This window comes from Puntigrus tetrazona, chromosome 6 (genome assembly GCF_018831695.1).
Source record: "Puntigrus tetrazona isolate hp1 chromosome 6, ASM1883169v1, whole genome shotgun sequence".
Classification (NCBI taxonomy): Eukaryota; Metazoa; Chordata; class Actinopteri; order Cypriniformes; family Cyprinidae; genus Puntigrus; species Puntigrus tetrazona.
The window spans coordinates 21,916,940-21,939,285 of NC_056704.1; the positions used below are offsets into that span (position 1 = coordinate 21,916,940).

At 38.5% G+C, this 22,346-nt stretch overlaps 3 protein-coding genes across 9 annotated transcripts in view; 1 reads left to right on the plus strand and 2 right to left on the minus strand.

Annotated features, from left to right (window-relative positions):
* foxp1b (forkhead box P1b) overlaps positions 1-8,196 on the minus strand; it is a 529,351-nt gene extending 521,155 nt beyond the window's left edge. For 3 of the 7 annotated variants that reach the window (XM_043241984.1, XM_043241981.1, XM_043241980.1), the window contains exons 1-2: positions 7,964-8,194; positions 2,085-2,154 (exon numbers count right to left, since the gene is read on the minus strand). The gene's annotated coding sequence lies outside the window, so the exon portion shown is untranslated. Of the gene's footprint in view, positions 1-2,084; positions 2,155-7,963 lie in introns of all 7 variants that reach the window. The other 4 variants (XM_043241986.1, XM_043241985.1, XM_043241991.1 and 1 more) reach the window with 3 other exon arrangements.
* Positions 8,197-13,502: 5,306 nt separating this feature from the next.
* On the plus strand, positions 13,503-15,902 carry gpr27 (G protein-coupled receptor 27). The gene has a single exon (XM_043241048.1). It carries the CDS (start codon positions 13,945-13,947, stop codon positions 15,058-15,060), a length of 1,116 nt encoding a protein of 371 aa, XP_043096983.1. The 5' UTR covers positions 13,503-13,944; the 3' UTR covers positions 15,061-15,902.
* A 3,960-nt stretch (positions 15,903-19,862) lies between these two features.
* Positions 19,863-22,005, minus strand: prok2 (prokineticin 2). The gene is made up of 3 exons (XM_043242830.1): positions 21,810-22,005; positions 20,225-20,350; positions 19,863-20,143 (listed from the first exon to the last, which is right to left on the minus strand). The coding sequence occupies exons 1-3, from the start codon at positions 21,879-21,881 to the stop codon at positions 20,015-20,017; spliced, it is 327 nt and encodes a 108-aa protein (XP_043098765.1). The 5' UTR covers positions 21,882-22,005; the 3' UTR covers positions 19,863-20,014.
* Between the last annotated feature and the right edge of the window lie 341 nt (positions 22,006-22,346).

The window sequence follows — 22,346 nt, forward strand, 5'->3', positions numbered from 1 at the left end:
AAGTGCTGAATTAAAAAAAAAAAAAAAAAAAAAAAAGATGCATACTATTGGCATTTGTAGGATCCAAAATGTTCTGTTATAATATAACATTACCAAATGTAACAGATTGCCAGAAAAAAAAAAAAAAAAAAAAAACTGACTTGCCGCTTTTTATGGGGTAAGCATATGTTTAGCAAAAAGCATGTGAAATGAAAATAAGGTCTTTGGATTGTTGTAAGCTGAGCTTGAATTGTGAAGGTTTTGGGGCTTTGGATTGTTGGATTGTTTACTTAAGTTTTGTCAGCAGAAAATCATCTCCATATTGTCCTGCTCCTGCTGTTGGCCCCGGGCAGCATCAATTGCAGCTGTAGCATGTTACGGAAGATGCAGAGAACACAGTTCACTTAAGCCAGGGCACATGCTTGTAAAGAGTTTTTTCACAATTTTGCTGTTGAAACAAATTTCAAGAATCAAAGAGATTTCTGATAAAGTCAAAGAGCAAAATTTCTGATATTATCTAATACTTTTTTAAACATTGCTAATAACATTGCTGTACTGTTTCGACTTTGTCAATAGTGTGTCAACAGATGTAGAATGGCCAGTCAAAACCATCTTCTGTGACCAATGTCTGCAAAAACGTTTTGAAAAACCATGGCCATTACATATCTCACATGCTGCACAGCCATAGTACAGGCCCATCTACATGCCATGAAGTGTGTCAGAAAATAAAAGAGGTTAGGATGAAAGGAGAAAGCGAGAAAAGGATGGACACAAAGTAAGAGCGAAAGAAATAGAGAGAAGAATAAACATTTCAAAATGGGATGCAGAGAGCTTGAGGGAGTGAAAAGAGAAAGAAAACACCACACCTGTCTTCCACACCTCCTAAAAATAGAACTGTGTTCAAAAAGACCATAGAGCAAGAGAGGGGTGAAAAACCACTTATCCTAGTGGACTATCCCATTACCACAGAGCCCAACTACAGACATTTCCCTTTACCACGAAGCAGAGGCACTTGCAAGTGATGTACTCGCAAAAGGAAGTGAGTGGAGGAAGCGTGCATCTCCTCTTTTTACCTCTCTCCCCTCCGCCCTCATTAACTGGGCTCCTTTCCAATTCATTTAGGAAGCCCCGAGAGCCTGCCTTCCCCTGGAATTTACCGAAATGACACAACATTAGCAGATTTGCATATGCAAAACGGGTCAAGCAACAGGCACTCGCTGCTCAATTGACCTATTGCTTGTTGTGGCAAGCCGAGTTATTCCCGCGGAACAATTCTGTAACCAAGTGGGCGTCATGCGAGTGCCATCTGGGTAACACTTATTTAAGGCTGGCAGAAGTCCCGTGGCAGCCCGCCTGGCGAGGAGGAGGAAAGGGGGAATAAATTGCATCATTTACTTGACATCCATTTGCCGTCGTGCCCGTTTAAAACCCATGACTAAATAATTTGGTTATTCGACTGCCAGTTACCACTGTCATCCAAATTGTGTGGCGCACGCGACACACGGCAAGACTGTCAAACGTACTGATAAAGGACAAGCCTGTGATGTTTAACCATGCGAAAACGCCTTTCTGTAAGCATGTTTACAACCGGGAATCTATTTTAACTAAAGACTCCTTCTAGAATGGTCCTATGTTACAATTATGACAACTGACTCCGTTTTATCCAAGCAAGCGGTTCAGAAATTGAAGAGTACACCAGATTGGGATTGTAGAAACCAACAGGGATTGGAGTACCAAACTTAAGGATGCAAATTATAGGAGACACAGAATAAACAATGAACAGAATGGAACAGTAATTCTTTGGATTGTGTCTTTAGATGCTTCCGAATTCACTTGCTTGCATTTTGACTTGAATGTTGAAATTCTACTCCATTTTTGCAGCTTCCTCCACATTTAACTTTTATGACTGCAAAACTGTAATGACTAAACCAAAATGGCTGATATGCGTAACTAAAGAATGGCGTGAATGACTGCCCACAACACAGGCTTTTTATGTTACAGACGGTTATCAATAAGATTATCATCCAATTCTGATGAGCTCAAAATATATGCAAGTATGGGCTGATTGAAGCTGGTGTAAAAGGAAAAGGTATGAAGTTCCTTACTGTATCAAGACGTAAACTGACAGATGATCATAGGCTGTACGCATAAATCCCTTTAGTCTTGTTGAGGTACCTGAAAATCACAAATATACCAAATGTCAACAGTCAGTGTGGCAGGTCTTAACTATAAATTAAGGAACAAAGAAATAGCTTTCATGACATTTGATTTTAAATATGCATCTATTTTTTCCATAAATAAAAGTTTAATTTTCTGTAAGCATTACACTACATGATGTAAAACAAATCAAAAAGTGCATTATACCAATAAACTGCAAGCGATAAACTCTCCTGAAAGTATCCATTCAATCACTGTAAACAACTGCATATCAAGTACACAGAAATGCACTCAAAATTCCCATCTCGTCGCCCTATAATATTAAATCAAAAGATTGATACTCTCATTTTCAAACTTTGAAGTTCACTCAGCAATGGCCGGTTGATCAATCTACGCCTCAGAAGATTGTACATTATGCTCATTCATAACATCAAAATGCTTTTAGAGAAATATCCAGTAATCCCCAAGTACATTTCTCAGGCCTCTTTCCCAACACTCACAAAGCTTTGCTCTGCACTTGGAAAAACAAAGAACCAACAAATGGTGCTTTATTGTTACAGAGTTTGTTTCTTTTTTCTTTTAGAGCTTGGATATCACCACCTGTCTGACTAAGTACGTGTAAAGAAAACCCTTGGATTTTGTCAGGAACTTACTGGACCTGAAATAATGTTGTCATGCCATTTCAGTAAACGTTTCAATTTGTTTGGGTAAACTGGCGCATAAAGAGCAAAACCACCTGTATGGGAACTCCTAGACCTGCATGTTTTCCAGCCTTGAAAGCGCGTCAAGCTCAGACTGGGCTGTGTCCAAAGGCTGCGAGGAACATCTTTTAAAGAGATTCTTGAAGTGAGGTGACAATGACTCAAACCTTCGCTTTTTAGTTTAGCAAAGAAGGCTGTACGTGTGAGCTTTCATGCGAATGAGGCAGGTTGCTACTGAGTTGAGCATTTAAGATAATTACCGTGCTTTCATAATGATCCATCCGATAAGGCCTTACATATATCAAATAAACAAGCAACAACACGTCAATTAAGACCACCCGAATTGCTTCGAAGTTCAAACCAGCAAATAGGCCACATTTTGGTATAAACACACATACAGATGTAAACAGAAGATCAAAGAAAAGTTCCATCATTTTTTCGCCTTTGAATTCATTTGAACATTCAATTGGAAAAAAAGAAACCTTCTCGCAAAACTAATTAACATGCATGCTATGATAAGGTAATTAGTACTCGAGCTGGTTTCCTGATTAAACATACTCTAATTGAGAGCATGCTGCTATTGAGAGGGAGGAAAAACTCTATTCCCATGGAGGGCACTTAAACGATGTCCCTTTCACAAACACGTAAGCAGAGACAAAACGACTCAAAGGCTGGAACAAAATGCACATTAATTACTAGTCAACAATATTGGCAACTAGTCTTTCCTTTCTTGCGCATGTTTTTCCACTATATGCAATGTTTCTTATAGAAAGTTTTTAACGCAATGTTCAAAACTTGGTACTCTGATGGCAACTGCTGAAGAATAAATAAATAAAATTAATTATAATAACAATTTTCCATTTACCAATATTTCAAAAGCCGAATTTTCAGCAGTAGTTGTTGTTTCGGGGATCTGTCTAAAATTCTGATTTGCTGCTCGAGAAATCTTTATATATGCACATACAAAAAAAAATACTTAGAAATATAAATGTATATTTTGTAACATATAATTAAACATAAAATATATGTTATATGTATATGTATGTAATTGTATAAGTAGCAACGCTGTTTTAATTTCAGAAGCGCAAGATTGAGTACCAAAGAGGTTACAATGAGTAAACTCTGAACTAACTCGGTAAAAAACACTGGTGTGAAGTTCCTCATACTCAGCGGAGTTCATAATTCAAATGCCAAGGTGATGTTATCAAGCTGAAGGACTGTTTTATCAAAATGATCAAACAGACAGTCTTATAGAATAATACAAAACGTTTAACACACAAAATTGAGACTATAAATCAATATTTAAAGGAGTCACACGAGCTGCAATATCCAGATATTTATATATAAATATAATATAAACAAATGTATATATAATATATTAAATACATTACATTATTAATACATAAAATACATGTATATTGATTGACTGATTGGTTGACTGATTAACTGAGGTCAGAGTTTGAGTTACTGGGTCAGCTGCTTCAGCAGAAAATAAACGTTACTACTGAGGCCTACTTCTTGCATATTACACCACATGAGAAATCACACAAGAAAGGAAAACTACTGTATGGAGTTCTCGCATGCCTTTCTGTCTGTTTCTTTTGAACTGAATTGCCAATACCAATGCCAATTTCTTCAAAGAAAAAAAGGCTGGGAAGAATCTTTGCACATTATGCATGACATAAAGGTCTACAAATGCAGTGATTCAAATTCCTGGAAAGTACAGCCTCCTATTGCTTAAGGATTTGCTGTAAAATTCAGGAATCCAGGCATTGGCTGCTGCTCTTCAGCTCTTCAGGGTTAGATCAGTGAGAAACTGATCCAACGAGCTGATCCCAGCTCAGCTGTCAACTTCACAGCTGGCATAAAGGGACTTGCGAGTATCAAACCATTTCAACATTTAATCCAGCCTCTAATCCAATCCATTTGGATTTACAATCCAATAAAAAAGGACATCCAGGATGACTGGCTATAAATCAACAATTTCAATGGTAACAAATCAGTGAGCTCTTACTGTACAGAAAGCCTTCATCACGAAAACATTTCAGCATAGATTCAAACTCTTTTCATTCAATTTTATTAGACCGTTTTTAATAGACATACACTACCAGCCAAACAAACTTTTTTCAGGATCTTAAAAATATCTGATCTGAAGACGCACACTTTACTATTTTTAATAAATTAGCACACAGCGAGTAAAAGCAGTGTCAAATCTCCAGGATTGAAAGAGAAACCTTTATTTTGTATAAAAAAAGCATACCAGCTGAGTCGAAAACAAAAGATGGCAACTTTGAAGATTTTTAAACATAAGTTAACATTTCTGGACGCTACAATTACATTAATGTTTTTCATAGTTTTGATCATTTCGCATTCATTCTAAAAGGAATTGTAACAAATAAGTAAACTTATACTTTAGAATCAAAGTGTATAAAAAATGAAAAAAATTTAAATAAAATTCATAAAACCTCTGACTGGTAGCATATAAATAAATAAATGTATAATTCATAAATAGATGTGTCCAAACTTTTGATGTACTGTATAATATATTTATATAATATCATATAATATCATAAGAATTATAAAATGGCACATTACTTGTCATTTTAATTTCAGTTAACATCCATCTACACATTTGTAGCAAAAAAAAAAAGATCTCGGTGTTCTCGGTGAGATATTTAAGAAGAAAGTAACAACTTCCAGTCAACTTGTATAATTTCAGCTGCCTTCAACTACGCAAATGATAAAGTACTTTGGTCGGTGACAAACAACAAGCTATAATTAACTCTAAACAACGTACTACCGCACACTGACGTCCAGTGTTGCCATAGAAACAAGAAGCTGGCTGCATCCTCAACCTAAGCCATCCAGGGTCTGGCCGGTGGCCTGCCTTTCCAGTCAGAAACCTATCATGAAAGCTACTCGGTAAAGAGGTACCACAGCTGCCCGAACACACGGCAAGGCACGGGACGCTGCAACCTCTCTCCCACGTTATGTTCCAGACATCGCAACTTCATGCATTATTCGGCAGGCAGTCTATAACCTCACTGATTCTCAGATTACAGTTCATTTAAGTGCACTTTACCTCAGCAAATTAACATGTTAATAACCTTTCTGTGCCGTAACCACCGCACACATCTGAGTCATCAAGCTCTTCTGCACGACTGCAAGTAAATCTGAAAATACCACTTCGACACTGCAAAATTTGCACATTTTTCCTGTAATGCCATGACAAAGTAATATTCTGCACAAATCTATTTTTGGAAGCTATGCACGTTTACGCGAGACGCAGGAGTTGATTTTTGACGACAGGTAGTTGGTGAGAATAACCCAGGTTCTCCCGCCACTGAGCGCAAAGGCCGAAAAGTTGCTAAGGAAAGTTCAGCCAGTGCTTTTAATCCTGGGTCAGCCTGCATTTGCAGAGGTCCATTTCTGCATAAGTGAGCACACAAACTCCGGTGCCTGTTCAAACAGTGTCTTTCTCTTTCTCCCTCCCTCCTTCTCTTTGTCTCTCCCTCTCAGGCAGCTCATGACAACGGCCCAGCAGCAGCACTGTTTGATCTCCAGTGTTTTCCTTAATCTGGGTTGTCAAGGTTCGCTTGTTGGAGGCTGTTTACTTTACTTCTCCTACAAAAAAAAAACATTTTTTTTTTTTTTTTTTGTCTTCTCCTTCCCTCAGACAATGACTAATCCTAAGAACTAAGCCGTACCAACGCTGGGTGTTAAAGCTGTCGCTGCTTCCTATTTTAAAGTGCGATTTTAAAAGGCATTTAAAAGTTACATGTAAGCGAATTAATACGAAAAGAAAAATACGGTAAATATTACAATTAACGATCAGTAATTTCAGCTCAAATGTTTTTAATTACACCCGTGGCGTGCATTCACACACGAACGCAAAAAAAAGCAGCATTTCTTGTGTCGGGCCATTTCCTAAATTAGAAAACTGCATGGATCCATTTTATGTGTACGAAGTAAAACACTAATGTATACAAAAAAAAAAAAAAAAAAAAAAAAGATGAATTTATGGCTATTGCATCTATTTATCTGCTTAATTTGTAAATGGTAAAAAGCAACCAAATATATAAAAGGAGACCGAACACAGTATTGTGTGAAGAAGTACTTCAGATTAATTATAAATAAATGTAAACTGTTAAAAAGTTCAACTGGCATTTTAAGAAAAGTTCTACTTTTATTCTGATTTGAGTGCACACGACTGCATGCAGTTCTTAAAAAAAAAAAGTTTCTTTCCTCCACTTTTTGCAGGCTAACTTCTGCTCAACTTTTATTACTGAATCTGTAGTAAATGTATTTATCCCCTTTGCAACTCCGAAAGTACAAGCGGTTTAACTCTGACACTTGTTACAACACAATCATGTTGAAAACCAATTTCGCTCGAGCTGCACTTGGGCTGTGTCTCAAACCCTGAGACATGACAGCGTTTACGAAATCAACAGTTCGAACGTTCGATATCCACGCGATGCTCAAAAATGCCGTCTAGCTAGGCGGCTCTCTGAGTTTTGAAACGGAGCCTGCTCTTGCTGAAGTAACGCTTAATTCAGAAAGCGTCCGTTCTCAACTCCGTAGCCCGACCGGATGATAAGACTGCGCTAAACTTTTTCAATGCACGGAATAACCGTCGCGACATTCTGAACGGTTTTCGTACGCGCTGGTGGCGTTTTGTTTAATTCCAGACGAAGAGATGCACCAGAAGAAGTTTTTTTTTGTGGTTGAGGGAACACGTGGGGAAAAGTCCCCCTATACGACGCTGTATCGCCGAAAGAAATCTCGGCTCGCAAAGTTTTGCGCCATCGATAACGAACGCACAGAGATTTCAATACACAGTTTTCACGCGTCACGTCACGCACATGTAGCGATACGATGTTGTTTCCACAAACAAAAACGAACAGCGTAACAACTTGCTAGCCACACAGCTAACTTCTGAAAAAGTGCTTGAAGGCTGAAAATACCGTCCGTGCCCCGGACAGCAGTTATTAGACACGCGAGCAACAGTGCTGTTTGTTAATTTGCTTATTACGCCGTTAAAAACATTAAGGCAACAATTAGATAACAAAGACAAACTGTCCATGTGCCCTTAAACGCTGCAGAATGCTGGAAGAGAATGAACTTACCGGGGTTTGACAGAGACGCGATAAACGCGGAAATTTGTGCGCGATAACAAATTCAACTCTTCACGCGATCTTGTGTACCATGAGCGCGTGCTATAAGCGTACTGTAAATAACCAACAAATATATCACTCCGCCAGCGGTACTAACTTCAGCTGCAAACACTGTACTGCGAGCAACGCCGCCGTTTCGAGCCCGGTTTACGCCGCCTTTCTCCACGGAGCTGCTTCGGATGATATTACACTTTATTGCGCCTTGCACACGCAAAAAAAAAAAGAGAGAGAATCGCGGATTTGGATGTTGTTATTTTTTTGTGTTCTACGCCCGTGACGTCACATCCACCTGCTGGGTAAACAACATTCACGCAGATCTTAGCGCCGCGAAACAAAAGTGTCAAAAAGTCACATACACACAAGTTAGCTTAGAGATAAGAGATTCTTTTTTTGCCCGGCGACTTCATTTTGACTGATTTTTTTTTGCAAGTTCATTTGGTAATTACAGGTAATGTGGGCTTGGTGCAAAATTCATTTTTTTCCCCCCAAGAAAATGTCCAATGAAGCAAGACAAGGTGGGGTGAAAGTTCAGGAGAAGGACAACCCTTAAGAAAGGAAGTGCAGTTAGTGTGGGACTAGTAGTCGATATATAAGCAGTAACCACTGGTTATAACCAGATTTAGGCTTAACTAAATTATATTATTAATGTTATTATTAATTTATTACCATATTCACTTACCTTTCTGTGGCCTAATAAATAAGGGTAGCTGATACGTGTAAATATTTAAGATAAAGATTTTTCATTTGTGTGTGTGCGATAGATAGATAGATAGATAGATAGATAGATAGATAGATAGATAGATAGATAGATAGATGGATGGATGTCTGAATAAAAAAATAGGTCATAAAAGCTGAATTCATAATAATTATAGAATATTTAATAAAATGCTGTTTAAAACAGCATTAGATGGAACACAAAATGTTATGCCCAGTTTCTGAGAAATATTTCATATCAGCTAGCCACAAATCATAATTTTAGCTAGCCAAAAGGTCATTTTCAGTTTCAAACCTGTATGTGATGAACTGTACTTCCAAAAAATAAAAAAAAATTAAAATCAAAGAAGAAGAAGAAAAATATTGGTGGTTTCAATAAGATCGTTGTGTTTGGTGTGAACGGCGTTTATGTCAGATCCTGGGGTAAAGGACAGTTTGACTGCCCTTGATCAAGGACTGAAACACACAGCTCAAGTAACAGTGAAGACGGAGCATCTTCACGAGCCCAGATCGCTGTGTTTCGTGGATATAGAGCGCCACCCTCTGGATTACTGCACCACCTGCACGTGGAGCTGGTTTTTAGAACGGTGTCATGAAATACATTCAGGATATGAAAAGGATTGTTAAAGATAAACAAATTTATAACAGTACATTTAAGCTAATTAACATAATATTTTAATTATCTAATTATTTGTACAAAAAAAGTCTTCTTAGCACCCCAGACCGATAAATAAATGAATAAAACACTTCATACCAGCTAGAATACAGATATGTGTTAAATAGGCAATAACAAAACTAAGCTAAGGTGCCCAGGGTTCGTTTATATTAGCCTTTCTCAGACAAGATCTTTTTTATCGTACAAATTGTTGCAATAACAAGAAATCTTCAAACATAAACAAATAAATAAATAAGCTTGTACTTCCATAAACACTGTTTTGACATTTGCAGAGCACAAGGAGAGGAATTGCAATGCTTTTGTCCCTGGACATATTGCTAACAGTATGAAATCTAATGTCAAGGGGCGTCACTGGCCTATATTCTTATCCAGAGAAACTGCACGCCTGCAGGCATCAGACGGATACATCAATCACAGACACGCCCTTTGTGGAGATATACTCCATTTTTGACTTATTTTTCTACTTTGTGTCCACTGCCGCTAACCAAGAATAAAGAGATTCTTCTACTGAAACCTATAAAAGCAACCTTATCAAAAAACCTTATCAAGATAAGAAATATTTTAAAAGAAGTCAAGGTGTGTATTCTTTGGGAGATTTTTTTTTTTAAAGATTATCAACAATTTTCAACAATTACATCAGTGTATATATATATATATTTATTACATTTATATAAGTACAGTCATTAATTTACATTTATTATTTCTGGTGATACTATACAGTATATAGTATGTCATTTTAATAATAGGTTTTAAAGATACGTTGTCTGTGGGAATTTAGTCTTTTTTCTAACATTAATGAACAGATCTTGTAACGTTCCCCTTGAGGTCAAAGGTCACCACTGAAATAAAAAGCAAAAGAAAAACAGCTTTAATACAAGAACTTTAATACAAATTCCATATGTCTCCAGGAAAATCTGAGGCATCTGCGCAAGAGTGACGTGGTTTGTTTCTCAAAAGGAAATGTGGCTCGTGTAGACGCGGCTTGACTGACGCTCTATGGATTTGGTCTTGTTGTGATAAAGTAACGCTCTAAAAAAATTAATTGAGGATTACTATCCGTTATGTAACATCTTCTCAATATGCACTCATGCTCAAAAAGGGAGTAATTAGAATTCTGTTAATTAGGTAATTAAGCAAATGAAACGAGACGACTCTGTTCTTCTTAAGGCTGGCTCCAAAGCGATATCCGTCCCTGCAGCTCAAATCACAATTGAGACACAAAGGAACAATAGCTGATATTTGCCTATTGTATAAAAAACAAAGAGCTCTTTATCTCATTCTGTAATGACACAGGTGGAACAATTTCATACATTTTCACTACTGACCTTTAGAAAATACGATGACTTTTTATTATCTATACTTAATAACAATGCAGAGCACAAAAGGGCATCCCCGTTAGCATACTAATCAAGTTCAATGAAATATGACAACAAACACAGCCAACAATACACCTAGCCTACTGTGAAATCCAACTGAAGATATTAAGTTATTATCATTTAGCCATTTAAAACAATACATCTTTAACACCATACCAAAATATAAGAATTACCATGTAACGCTGAAGAGAAGACCAGAAACAAAATTGTAGTTTATAAAGAGTATGCATATGTAAGGGAAAGTGTGTGGTTATACTTGTAGCCAGGCATCTACCTATTTACTTATTTATTTATTAAAGTGAGTGAGTGATTGATCAAATATAGCATGTTTCACCGCTGTCACTCTTATGATATTTGTGTGAACGACCCCAAATAAAAAGGTTAAGTTCCTTCCGATATTGACCACCAGGTGGAGCCAAATATAAAAAAACCTATGAGGACAGTATCTATCTATCTATCTATCTATCTATCTATCTATCTATCTATCTATCTATCTATCTATCTATCTATCTATCTATCTATCTATCTATATTGTTTCTCTAAATACTTAAGTTCATGTAATACTTAAGTCTTTTTAATAAAGTTTACGTTTGTTAAGTTTAGCGTTAGGTTTTACTGAGACTAGGAAATGTCATATAGAATAAACTGAAAATTGACTTTGTTTATGTTTTTGTGCTATTATAGTGGTCTTTTAAACCTCTCAATCTCCAAACCAAATATAAGTGTTAATGCATGAAGCTTACTGTGAAGTAATCTGACCTAAACACAAAATCTGAATGTTTTAGTTCAAGTACATACATGCGTGTTGTATGTGAATCAGAAAGCAGGTTATTAGGTTAGCATTGAAATATACGTAATGTAATATACATTAATTCAACCTTTGTAATTAATAGGCACATTAATAAAGATAAGGCACATTATATCTATCTATCTATCTATCTATCTATATATATATATATATATATATATATATATATATATATATATATATATATATATATATATATATAAATAAGCATTAAACTAGAAATGTATTTATAGCTAATGAGTATTACCTATTTTAAACACAGATATTGTATGAACATTCACATTTTATTCATAATTAACATTGCACCAACCGTTTGTTTGATTGTTCTGCTAAATATAATTCCAAAGATATTTTATAATGGTTTTAAACTATTTCAAATAAGCATAAGAAAACAGCTTAAACATTGTTTATTACAATGTCTTGTGAGATAATCTGTTGCTTCATAAGTGTTGAAGGACCAGTCACTGGCAGAAATTTTGAGCTTTCAGATTTATGCCACTCCATTTTTGTATTGATTCTATAATTAGTTTGTTTGGATGGCTATCTTTTTTTGGTTATATATTATTTTTTGTTTGTTTGTTTGTTTGTTTGTTTTTGCCCTCATACTTTAAGGCCAGGGTTTATGTTTGTTTAAAGCTTAGATTATTTCCCTCTTTTTCATGAATTTCTCATTGCCCCAGGATTCGCTTTCACATTGATTACAGTATGAAGTGTCTAAATGCATATCTTCATGTCAATCGTCACTTGGTTTATTTTGTGTCAGGTGGAATGATTTCCAGATGCTTTTCGGGGTCCCTTTATATCAACGCGATTGCTGCGCATCAGATATAGTTTATGTAATGTCTTCGTGCCGCTACAGCCTGTGTACACCATCAGCAGATACAGAATATGTACAAATCTGCTCAATTGCATGACCACAACTAAACACTAGAGGACGCTATTCATCGCAAAACTGACTGGCGCTGGTTATTGCCTGGAAAGGAACGTACCATCTATTCAGGCACGTGCGCTGCACTGAACATTTGTTAAGATGCAGATATCTTTCATGTCACCGTGTTATTTTAGAGAACTTTCTTTCAATGTCCTTTCTAAGGCTGGGTGATTTGATCAGGCCGGCAGCTCGCTGATTGACGGCTATCAGTCATTATTAGTCGCTTCAGCACCACGGACAGCGCTTCGCTTACCTTACATGACACACCAGAGAGAAACCCGCGGACGACCACCACGGACTTCGTGTTAAGGCTTAAGGAAATATCCACGTAAATGCTCTGCTAGGTGCACATGCACTAAAATGACTTTGGGAGCAGTCTATTAAACGCAATCGCAAAAGTGACGTTAGTTGAGCTGAGGAAAGCTTTAAGCTGCCACTTGGTTTGACATTTTGTATCTAAAGCAATGGCAATCATACTCTTAAAGTGACATTTAAGTCTTCTCATATTTAATTTCATTTAATCCATTGGGCGAACTCTTTTATTGCTATTTTTAACAGGCTAATAACAGACATTGAAATAACATGCCTAGACCGTTATATTGTAAATCATTTTTTTTTTTTATTATTCATTATTTTTTAATGTATTTTTAATAACAATAAAATATTAAAACTACAAACCTTCTCAAATGAAATTTTGACCTATAGATGCATTTCTGATTTATATACACGTACAGCTCTACATACAGATATTCATCCATTAAGCGTTGCTGAAGTCATCGCGTTTACAGCTGATTGGTCCGCGCTGGCGAACGTTCTAAGATGACGTGCAGCTTCAGTGTAGACAGCCTCAAGCCGTTGCGGCGCGGCGCGACGCGTCGCGAGGCGTCACCGTTCGCTTCCAGTGTAGATTCGGTGTCAGAATCGCAGCGCTCTCCTTTAAGACGGACCCACCGTTGCTGTCACCGGAGGTTCCCATTATACCCCCTCACCTCCCCTCCTCCCCAAAACAAGAACGCACTAGACAAGACGGCTACGTGCTCCGCCGCGATCTCCACAATAGACCGGACGCGTACGTATATAGGCTAATGTTTATTTAAAAATGATGTTTCGATGTAGCGTCTTGGGTTGTTTTCGGCCTACGCGATCGGATCAATGGAGACGGATACGTGTTCGTTAGTGTGTAATGCACGTCGTTTTTCTTCGACAAACGATGGATTACCCAGCATCTGTTTTGAAGCATGAAGAACCGTACGACGACGTTATGATCGAAACGACGCACGAGATGTCTCGGATGTCCAAAAGGCTCGAGGTACGGTCATATAAAAGACTCAACTGATCGTTCGCGGCTGATATTTTGTGCATCAAACTGGGGGACCAGGACTGCTTAATGTCGGATTACAAAGCCCAGGCTGGGTTGCGCTTGCACAGATGGCGAACACAAGTGATCCAGGGGGAAGCAACCCCTCGCTCCAGAATTATGCCATCACTGCGTCTGCGGTCAAACTGGCGTCTTTGGGTCTCATCACCTGCATCAGCCTGCTCGGGAATAGCGTGCTCTCCGTGTTGGTGCTGAAAGACAGCTCGCTCCACAAGGCTCCGTATTACTTCCTCCTCGACCTGTGCGTGGCAGACATCATCCGCTCGGCCGTGTGCTTCCCGTTCGTGATGATCTCCATCAACAGCGGCTCCGCATGGAGCTACAGCATCATCAGCTGCAAGATCGTCGCGTTCATGGCCGTCTTGTTCTGCTTCCACATCGCCTTCCTGCTCTTCTGCGTCAGCGTAACGCGCTACATGGCCATCGCGCACCACCGGTTCTACTCCAAACGCATGACGCTTTGGACATGCGTCGCGGTCATATGCATGGTGTGGACGCTCTCGGTCGCCATGGCGTTTCCGCCGGTCTTCGACGTCGGGACCTATAAATTTATCCGCGAGGAAGAGCAGTGCATCTTCGAGCACAGATACGTGAAAGCCAACGACACGCTGGGTTTCATGCTCATGCTGGCCGTGATTGTGGCCACGACGCACGTCGTGTACGTCAAAATGCTGTGCTTCGTTTACGACCACCGCAAAATGAAGCCCGCGCAGCTGGTTCCGGCTATCAGCCAGAACTGGACCTTTCACGGACCGGGCGCGACGGGCCAGGCCGCTGCCAACTGGATCGCGGGGTTTGGACGCGGTCCGACGCCGCCGACGTTAGTGGGCATAAGACAGGCGTCGCACAACGCCAACCGGAGGCTGCTCGTGCTGGACGAGTTCAAGATGGAGAAGCGGATAGGAAAGATGTATTACATGATCACGCTGGCGTTTCTGCTGTTCTGGGCGCCCTACATCGTCTCGTGCTACATCCGGGTGTTTGTGAAGGGAAACGCGCTTCCTCAGGTGTATCTGACCGCGGCCGTGTGGCTGACGTTCGCCCAGGCGGGGGCCAATCCCATCATATGTTTCATATTCAATAAGGAGCTGAGGATGAGATTCAGAGCCTGTTTGCCGTGTTGCCTGACTACACAAACACCCATGGAGCCCTACTGCGTGATTTGAAGCGTTTTGCTCACTTGATTTTACTGGCTCTGCCTGCTTGTCGAACAATACAGTGGCCCCAAAAAGTATAGAAGGGACCCGGGAGTCTTCGGACGCGTGCCGTATTTGTCTGCTTCAAAATAAAGCTGCTTATAAGTCTGATACTTATCCCTAAATAGTATATTTCACAAAAAAGTGCTGCTGTAACAAGCCACCCTATTCAGGAAATACAACTTTAATTGAAAACGCACACACACACATAAATATATATATTACACAAAACACTGACAGCTGTTCTATCATTTAGCATCCATACATTCGATCGAAATACTTTCTCGTCTCAAAATTATTTTGCCCCAATAAATCTTTTGCATTTTAAAAGATTTATAAGGCAATGACATCTTTTTAAATGAATGCCACTTGATATTTTCCTAAATAATGCAGCTGTGGTAACTCATGTTTCTGTGTCCTGATACTTTTTGGAGCCACTGTAGCATGTGATGTTTTCCTTCATTCAGAGGTGAAATCTCAGACCTGTTCCAGTGTTGCATATCAGAAGATCCATATCCACATTTATGCAATCCACATATCGGTGTAAATAATGTACAAATACGATTTATTTATATTCCGGAGCTCTTTATAACTGATATGTAATATATTTGCTATGACTTTTTTGTGTGAACTAAACGACCAGTGGCTTTATACGATCACATGGACTAAATGTGAATAAACCAAGTCCCTCTCACAGCCCCTTTAAAATTGTTACTGGAAAATTTGTTGTTGATGGACACGAGCAAATTTGATGGGTCAGTGTTGAGGAGACTGTGATTTGTATTTTAATTAAAATAAATGATTATAAATGCCCTGTGTTGGTGTTCCAAAGCAATACAAGAATCGAATGCGAGCAAAAGGCCACGAGGCATTAAAAGAAGGGGATTTTGTTGTCATGTCAGACTTAACTGATGTAAAACATCTGGCTTTTGTGCATATTTCGCTAAGCCTCCATCTCATTACTTGCTCTTAGATGTTGTAAAGGGAAGGGGGGCATGAGACATAATGTGATGTTTCAGACACACTCACCCAGGGAGAAATTTTTGGCTGCGTTTCCATCCCCCCACCCTTCCTACAGACAGTTATATAATACAGAGCCCTTTTTGCTGAACCTCCCCTCAGCATAACTCCAGCACCACATTAATGTGATCTGGTGCGCTGCACTGACAGAATGAATGCAGGCCACTAGAGATGAGAAATAACATTGTTTGTCTTCGGTAAATGTAAACAGGGAATCCTGGGCAGAGGCTTTCTATGTGAAAGCGGGAAAAACCTAAAGAGGGAGATGATTCTGGTTAAAACAGACAAGAGACAAGACCATAGCCACCATGGCTACTGAAGGTGACGTGGTGTTCATTTTATATACATCGGGCGAAGTTTTGAACAGCGTTGCGGTCAAAGGGCGAGCATGTAAGACACAGGACCCACAACTGATCTTAAGTATCCAGATAGAAATGTGTTGGGAAATGCTTCAAAACGTTGCCCCATGCATGTATCATCACCTAGAGGTCATCCTAAGCTTTTCTTTGTACTGTTTATTCTTATCCCTCAGTATGTGGTTACTTACACGCTTATAATTAATATTAAGACATTAAAAAACTATTTAAAGTTAAGAGTTCGCCAAAAAATAAAGTATTTGCTGAAACTGTACTCATTATCAGGCCATATTAAATGTAGATGAGTTTGTATCTTCATCGGAACTGATTGGGGACCACTGCGGTACATCTCTTGCTCACCAATGGTTCTCAACCACTTTCCTGGAGGACCCCCAACACTGAACATTCTGCATCTCTCCTTAGTCCAACACACCCATTTCAGGTCTCGGAGGCTCTACTTCTGAGCTGATTACCTGAATCAGGTGTGTTTGATTAAGGAGACGTAGAAAACATGCAGCGTTGGGGGGCCTACAGGAACGTGGTTGGGAACCACTGCTCTGGACTGAATGGGTGCCATCAAAATGAGCGTTCAAATAGGTAATAAAACCATCATAATCCAAAAGTATTCTACACGACACCAGTCCATCAGTTAACATTGATGTTATCACTTTAAACTGTTGCGTTCAAGTCCATAATAGCATACCTAATGTGAAAAAAATCCATTCCCTGTTGTCTTCTCACGTCAAAATCCACCTACGTGTGTTTAGAACAGTTTTGGGCTGCGCTTGATCTGTGCTTATTTTCTTACAACGGATAGATGACTTGTATTTTAGCTGGATACAGAGGTTTGAAGTTGGAAAAAGTATTGGAGATGAATTGTTTTATTACAAATGTACACAGGTTTTCACTTCACTGGATTGGGGTCGCACGAATTATTGTTGATTATTGTGATGTTTTTCAACTCTTCTGACAGCGCCTATTCACTGTGTAGTTGTAACACTTAATTTCTCCAAATCTATTCCGATGAAGAAACAAACTCATATACATTTTGGTTGGCCCGAGGGAGAATGAATTTCAGCAAATATTTATTTTGAGGTTAATTATTCTGTTAACGAGAGAATTTATGTTTTGGACACGACCCAAGAAGAATAATAAAGGTCATGCAGGTTTGGAATGACATGAGGGTGTGAATATCTTTTTGGGGAACGCTCAGAGTCTTTCTGATCCTCCTTACATAAAAACTACAAATATCACAGAGAAAAACTGCCTTATTGACCCCTGTTGTGATCATTCTACATCTGTGGCAATATAACGAAAAGCTCCATCAGCTAATTGGAGTGTTTTATTTGAATGGCCTTTGCCATCCATGAAAGGCCCAAAGGAGAGATAGAAATAGGCCACAATCTGCTGAGCTGTTAACACTAACATATTATACACGAACAAACTGTTTTTAGAACAGATTGGGGCTTGCTTTTCTGCTGCCATACTGATCAGAACGGTAGCTGCAGCACCCAGGGGAAAACATATAGACCAAAGCACTTGCTTTATTAAAAAAACATTTCTATTCGCCCTGCATTTCTGCCTTGTGTAAAGATGCACCACACATTCTCCCTTCTTTCTGGCTTCTTTCCAACTAGTGCATTAAAACAGCAGTTATAGTCTGATGGAAAGACATACTTATTTGAAAAGCGGGCCATGAATATTTTATCCAGCGGCGCAGTGTAAACTTCTCTCCAACTTATGGATGCAATGTACAGATTGTTTTGTTCAAGCTATTGGATTTCCATAGACCCAGATGGTTTTTCAAAAAAGAAACCCTATTTATACCTCATAGAAGAGTTTGCGTAATTGCTCTAGAAGCATGTCTGTTATTTAACAGTGACACAATATCTCTACGCTGGGTTCCAGCTCCAGCACTCTCAATGTTCTTCAGTGCTGCAATGAAGACTAAATAAAGTGACGGTGGCCCTTTTCCCAGGACAGTTTCTTCTGTGTGACACACTGAATTGAGATACTATAGTAAGCATTTTAAGAATAGTTCTGTCAGTAGTTTGACAAGTCATCTATATAAACTCACACAGTAATCCATAAGTCAAACCAGCTGACTACACATATTTAAAAAAAAAAGCTTTATACATATTGTTAGGCTTATTTGTGCAGGGGGAAAAAAATCATATGTTTCTTTGTATTCAATACATTCGAGCACACCAACAAAATAAAGTAGCATGGTAGGCTAGTACCTTATTTTCTTTATTTTCTACGTTTTCTCCTGAACCTGCATATTTTTGCATATGTTTCATGCTATTGTTTTAATCAACCTTAACAAAACACGTTAAAAAAAACTATAAGTCTGAAAATCATTAGGACCTTTCACACTCAGTGTAACGTTCCTATTTGCATATTTCGCGGCGTCATATTGTTTAAACGAAGGAGCCCTCAGTAGGCTTTACTGACGACTGAACTATCAAGTTTTTCCTGAATGGACTTTTCGAATTCGGACTAGAAAGGTAAGAATTTTCCGTCACCATTTGACGCATCTTCCCTCAAACGGTAAAACAATATTTTTTTTCCCTTGACGTCTCGGACGAGTGTGAGTATGCTACCCAATCTCATGAATATGCCTATAAATAGTACGCCTGATTAAAAAAAACAGACAAACGGCGTGGCATAGACGTTGTCGTGTAGATGCTACGCGCAGGTAGGATTAGGGTTGTAGGGTAGATGCGTATTATATGCACGCCAATAAATTTTGTATCATATGCACATGTCATATATACGAGCACATATAAGTCCATTTTTGCGCATCAATACCATGAGTTTTTGTTTTTATTTGGGGTACTATTTATACACATTTTCACGAGACCAAGCAGGCATGCATTTATCTGTAACATTGTAACACTGCACAAATTCTCTTTATATGTAGTTTGACACCACAATGTGGGGTTAACAACACGAAAGCGCTGCTCTGGAAGCCTGCTCTTGAAGAGGGTTTCATAACCTCGCTTCTAAATTACAAGTTTGAAAGGTTCATCTCTAGGTACAATATGACTGAGCGAAATGAAATACCATGTTTTGTCACGAAATTATAATAATCCTGAAAAAAAGGACATTATTTAACATGTGCATAGACATAGACAGAGACATATGTACGCATCTTTCAGTAAGTAAGTTGCTAAGTAATAGCTACCACCTGCTTCAGAAGCCCCGCATTTCTTCATTCCAAAAAGTAGCAGAATTCAAGAATAAAAAATAACTGAACACTGCTTTCTGTAAACAACACCGTTAATGGATAAATGAATGAATGCACTTCCGTACACTATACTACCTTTGTGTATAATATTTTAAACAAGCTTAAGAGTAATTTTTATATTTATTTATTTTAGTCATATTCGGACATTTTGGCAATAGCTTTTATTTCATGACCCCGTTGCCGTAATTTATTTTCTATTTTCCATAAGGATTAAATAAATTTAATAAAATAAATCTAAAATAATTCACGAAAGCACTTTCACAGCTGTACATTTTATACAGAAATTTGGCGAGCATCTTCATCGGAGGTACTGATCCTGCAATGGAAATGACGGGAGACATTTGGACTTGCCATCAGCTATGGGGATGCAGGCTAGGTTGGGCAGACATGGGCATGTATGATGGAGTCTCTTGCCGAAGAACGGCACCTAAGTAGAAGTAAGACGTTAAAAAACAGGAAGACGGGGGAAAATGATAAAGAAAGGGAGGTGAAAAGTGAGGAAATGAACCTTGTGGCTCATTGGATGACAGTCTTCTCCATCCTGACCCATTGGGATGCACATTCGGAGGCTTCGGATCCACAGGCTGACCGCACAACACATGCCACCTCCACACTGAGAGTCCTTCTCACATGCCTGCGCACACACACACACACACACACACACACACACACACACAGGTCTTAGTGCTCTTTCCACTTTCGACTGAGAAAACATAGCAGTGATGAAATGTTCAGTGCGTCCACCTTACGGAGTAAAATAGCGCAACAAGACCAATCTGAAGCTATGTATAGTGAGTGGGAGCCCAAAAGCGGCATAGGATTTTCTCTTGTGGATCCAGGCAACTGATTTGCCCCCGACAGACCGTGTAGGATGATGGTCTCAGTGTGTTTGAAAACGCCATGCCTCCATCTCCATTAGGCCCGGGGTGTTCTGACAGCACTCTCACATATTTTGGGAGTGCTGTAGGCTTTACTGTCCTGACAGGTGTGGAGGAAATGCATCTGAGCATCCCAACACATTCATGTCAAACAGCACGGCATCTCTGCTGACCCTAAGAAATGCTCTGAGAACAAATCTACGCATGCTTGAGTCCTTAAAATATTACATTTATCATTTCATCTCATCACATTATTTGTGCGCGCTAGGCAGAGCTTAGATTTTGTTTCGTTGAATAATTCAGAATGAACTATGATTAAAAGGGATAGTTCACCCAAATATGGAAGATCTTTCATCATTTACTCGCCTCATGTCGATAAAAACCTGAAACATATTTTCTTTAGTGAAACATAAAAGAAGATATTTTAAATTTGCATTAAAAAAAATTGAATAAAGATACAAAAAAGGGGGCAGGGGTACTGTTGAAGTCCATTGAACCAAAATACTTGATTACTAAAATATATTCTTTTGTGTTCTATTATTTAGGCCACAAGATTTTAAAGATATTAAAAAAATATGTTGTGTTTTCGTATTGATCTGTCAGGCATTTTTTGTTTCTTTATTTCTGTATTATGACCAACTCAATTATGACCAAAATCACTTTTTGTGATTAACATGTTAGAATGTTTGCTGAGGCTTGATAACAATTAATGTCTTAACTACTCTCGTAGAATAATAATAACCAAACAATAAAAATAAAAGAATTAAAAGATGCATACTCAGTCTGTATTGTTCCATTTAAACAAATAAAGCAATACAAAACAAATGAATTATATAAAATATGTACATGTAAATGCTTATTTTATGTGCAAACAGCTAAAAATAATAAATAAATAATGACATGCAATGTTATGCATGCCTGTTTTATTAAAATTGTAAATATCTTGCATTTCCTGCAAAGGTTCATGTAAACGTATGAGCAGAATTACATATATGATGCCATACTGCAGACAATAAATATAGTGTCATTTGTTCCACATAATGCTATGGTGGAATACATGTCTACAGAAAAAAACTTAAATGGCATTGAGATAGATGCAGCAGATGAATTCAGTCCATCAATAATAATAATCATAATTAAAAAAATATATTTAGTGTTCTATAGTGTTCATTTCCATTGACCAAACTGGCTCTTGAAGATGCAAGGGTCACTCACCCCAGTGATGACTGCAGTCGAACCACAAGACACCAGCACCAGGCAGAGAAAAACAGAAATGTTAGATGTCATGGTCTTCAAACTTCTCTCCCCTGAAGAGGGGGGTCCAAGCGCTACAAGCTGAGAAACACCAACTAAAGACTATAGTTTTTCTTCGAGTGCCAACGTCCCACGGGTACAAATGTATGTACTGTATACTCCAAGATGTGAAGAGAGGCGGCTTTCTCAGTTGTTCTGATGAGGGACGGATGGTTTATAAGCACTGTCCTTCATTCAGAGTTATCAGTGAGTCACGTCTTCATGCGTGAAAGAGACGGAGTACGAAAAAGAGGAACAAAGAAATCCAAGGTAAAAGAGTTGAACTCCCACCCGCCTGACACGTTGCACCCCTTACATCCCATTACACCTAATGATATATTTTCCATTGTCCCGGTCATGCCATTTAAATGCAGAAGTTAGATGCATTTAAAACAATAATATGCAATTAAAAAAAAAAAACTGAATGGATTTTGTATAAATTATTGTTAGATTAAAATA

Excerpts from the sequence above, each read along its gene's own strand:
- prok2 (XM_043242830.1), bottom strand. The coding sequence starts at position 21,881 with ATGACATCTAACATTTCTGTTTTTCTCTGCCTGGTGCTGGTGTCTTGT. Across the intron at positions 20,351-21,809 it reads CGACTGCAGTCATCACTGGG|GCATGTGAGAAGGACTCTCA; the intron begins GTGAGTGACCCT and ends GTGTGTGCGCAG. Across the intron at positions 20,144-20,224 it reads GTCATCCAATGAGCCACAAG|GTGCCGTTCTTCGGCAAGAG; the intron begins GTTCATTTCCTC and ends ACTTCTACTTAG.
- gpr27 (XM_043241048.1), top strand. The coding sequence starts at position 13,945 with ATGGCGAACACAAGTGATCCAGGGGGAAGCAACCCCTCGCTCCAGAAT.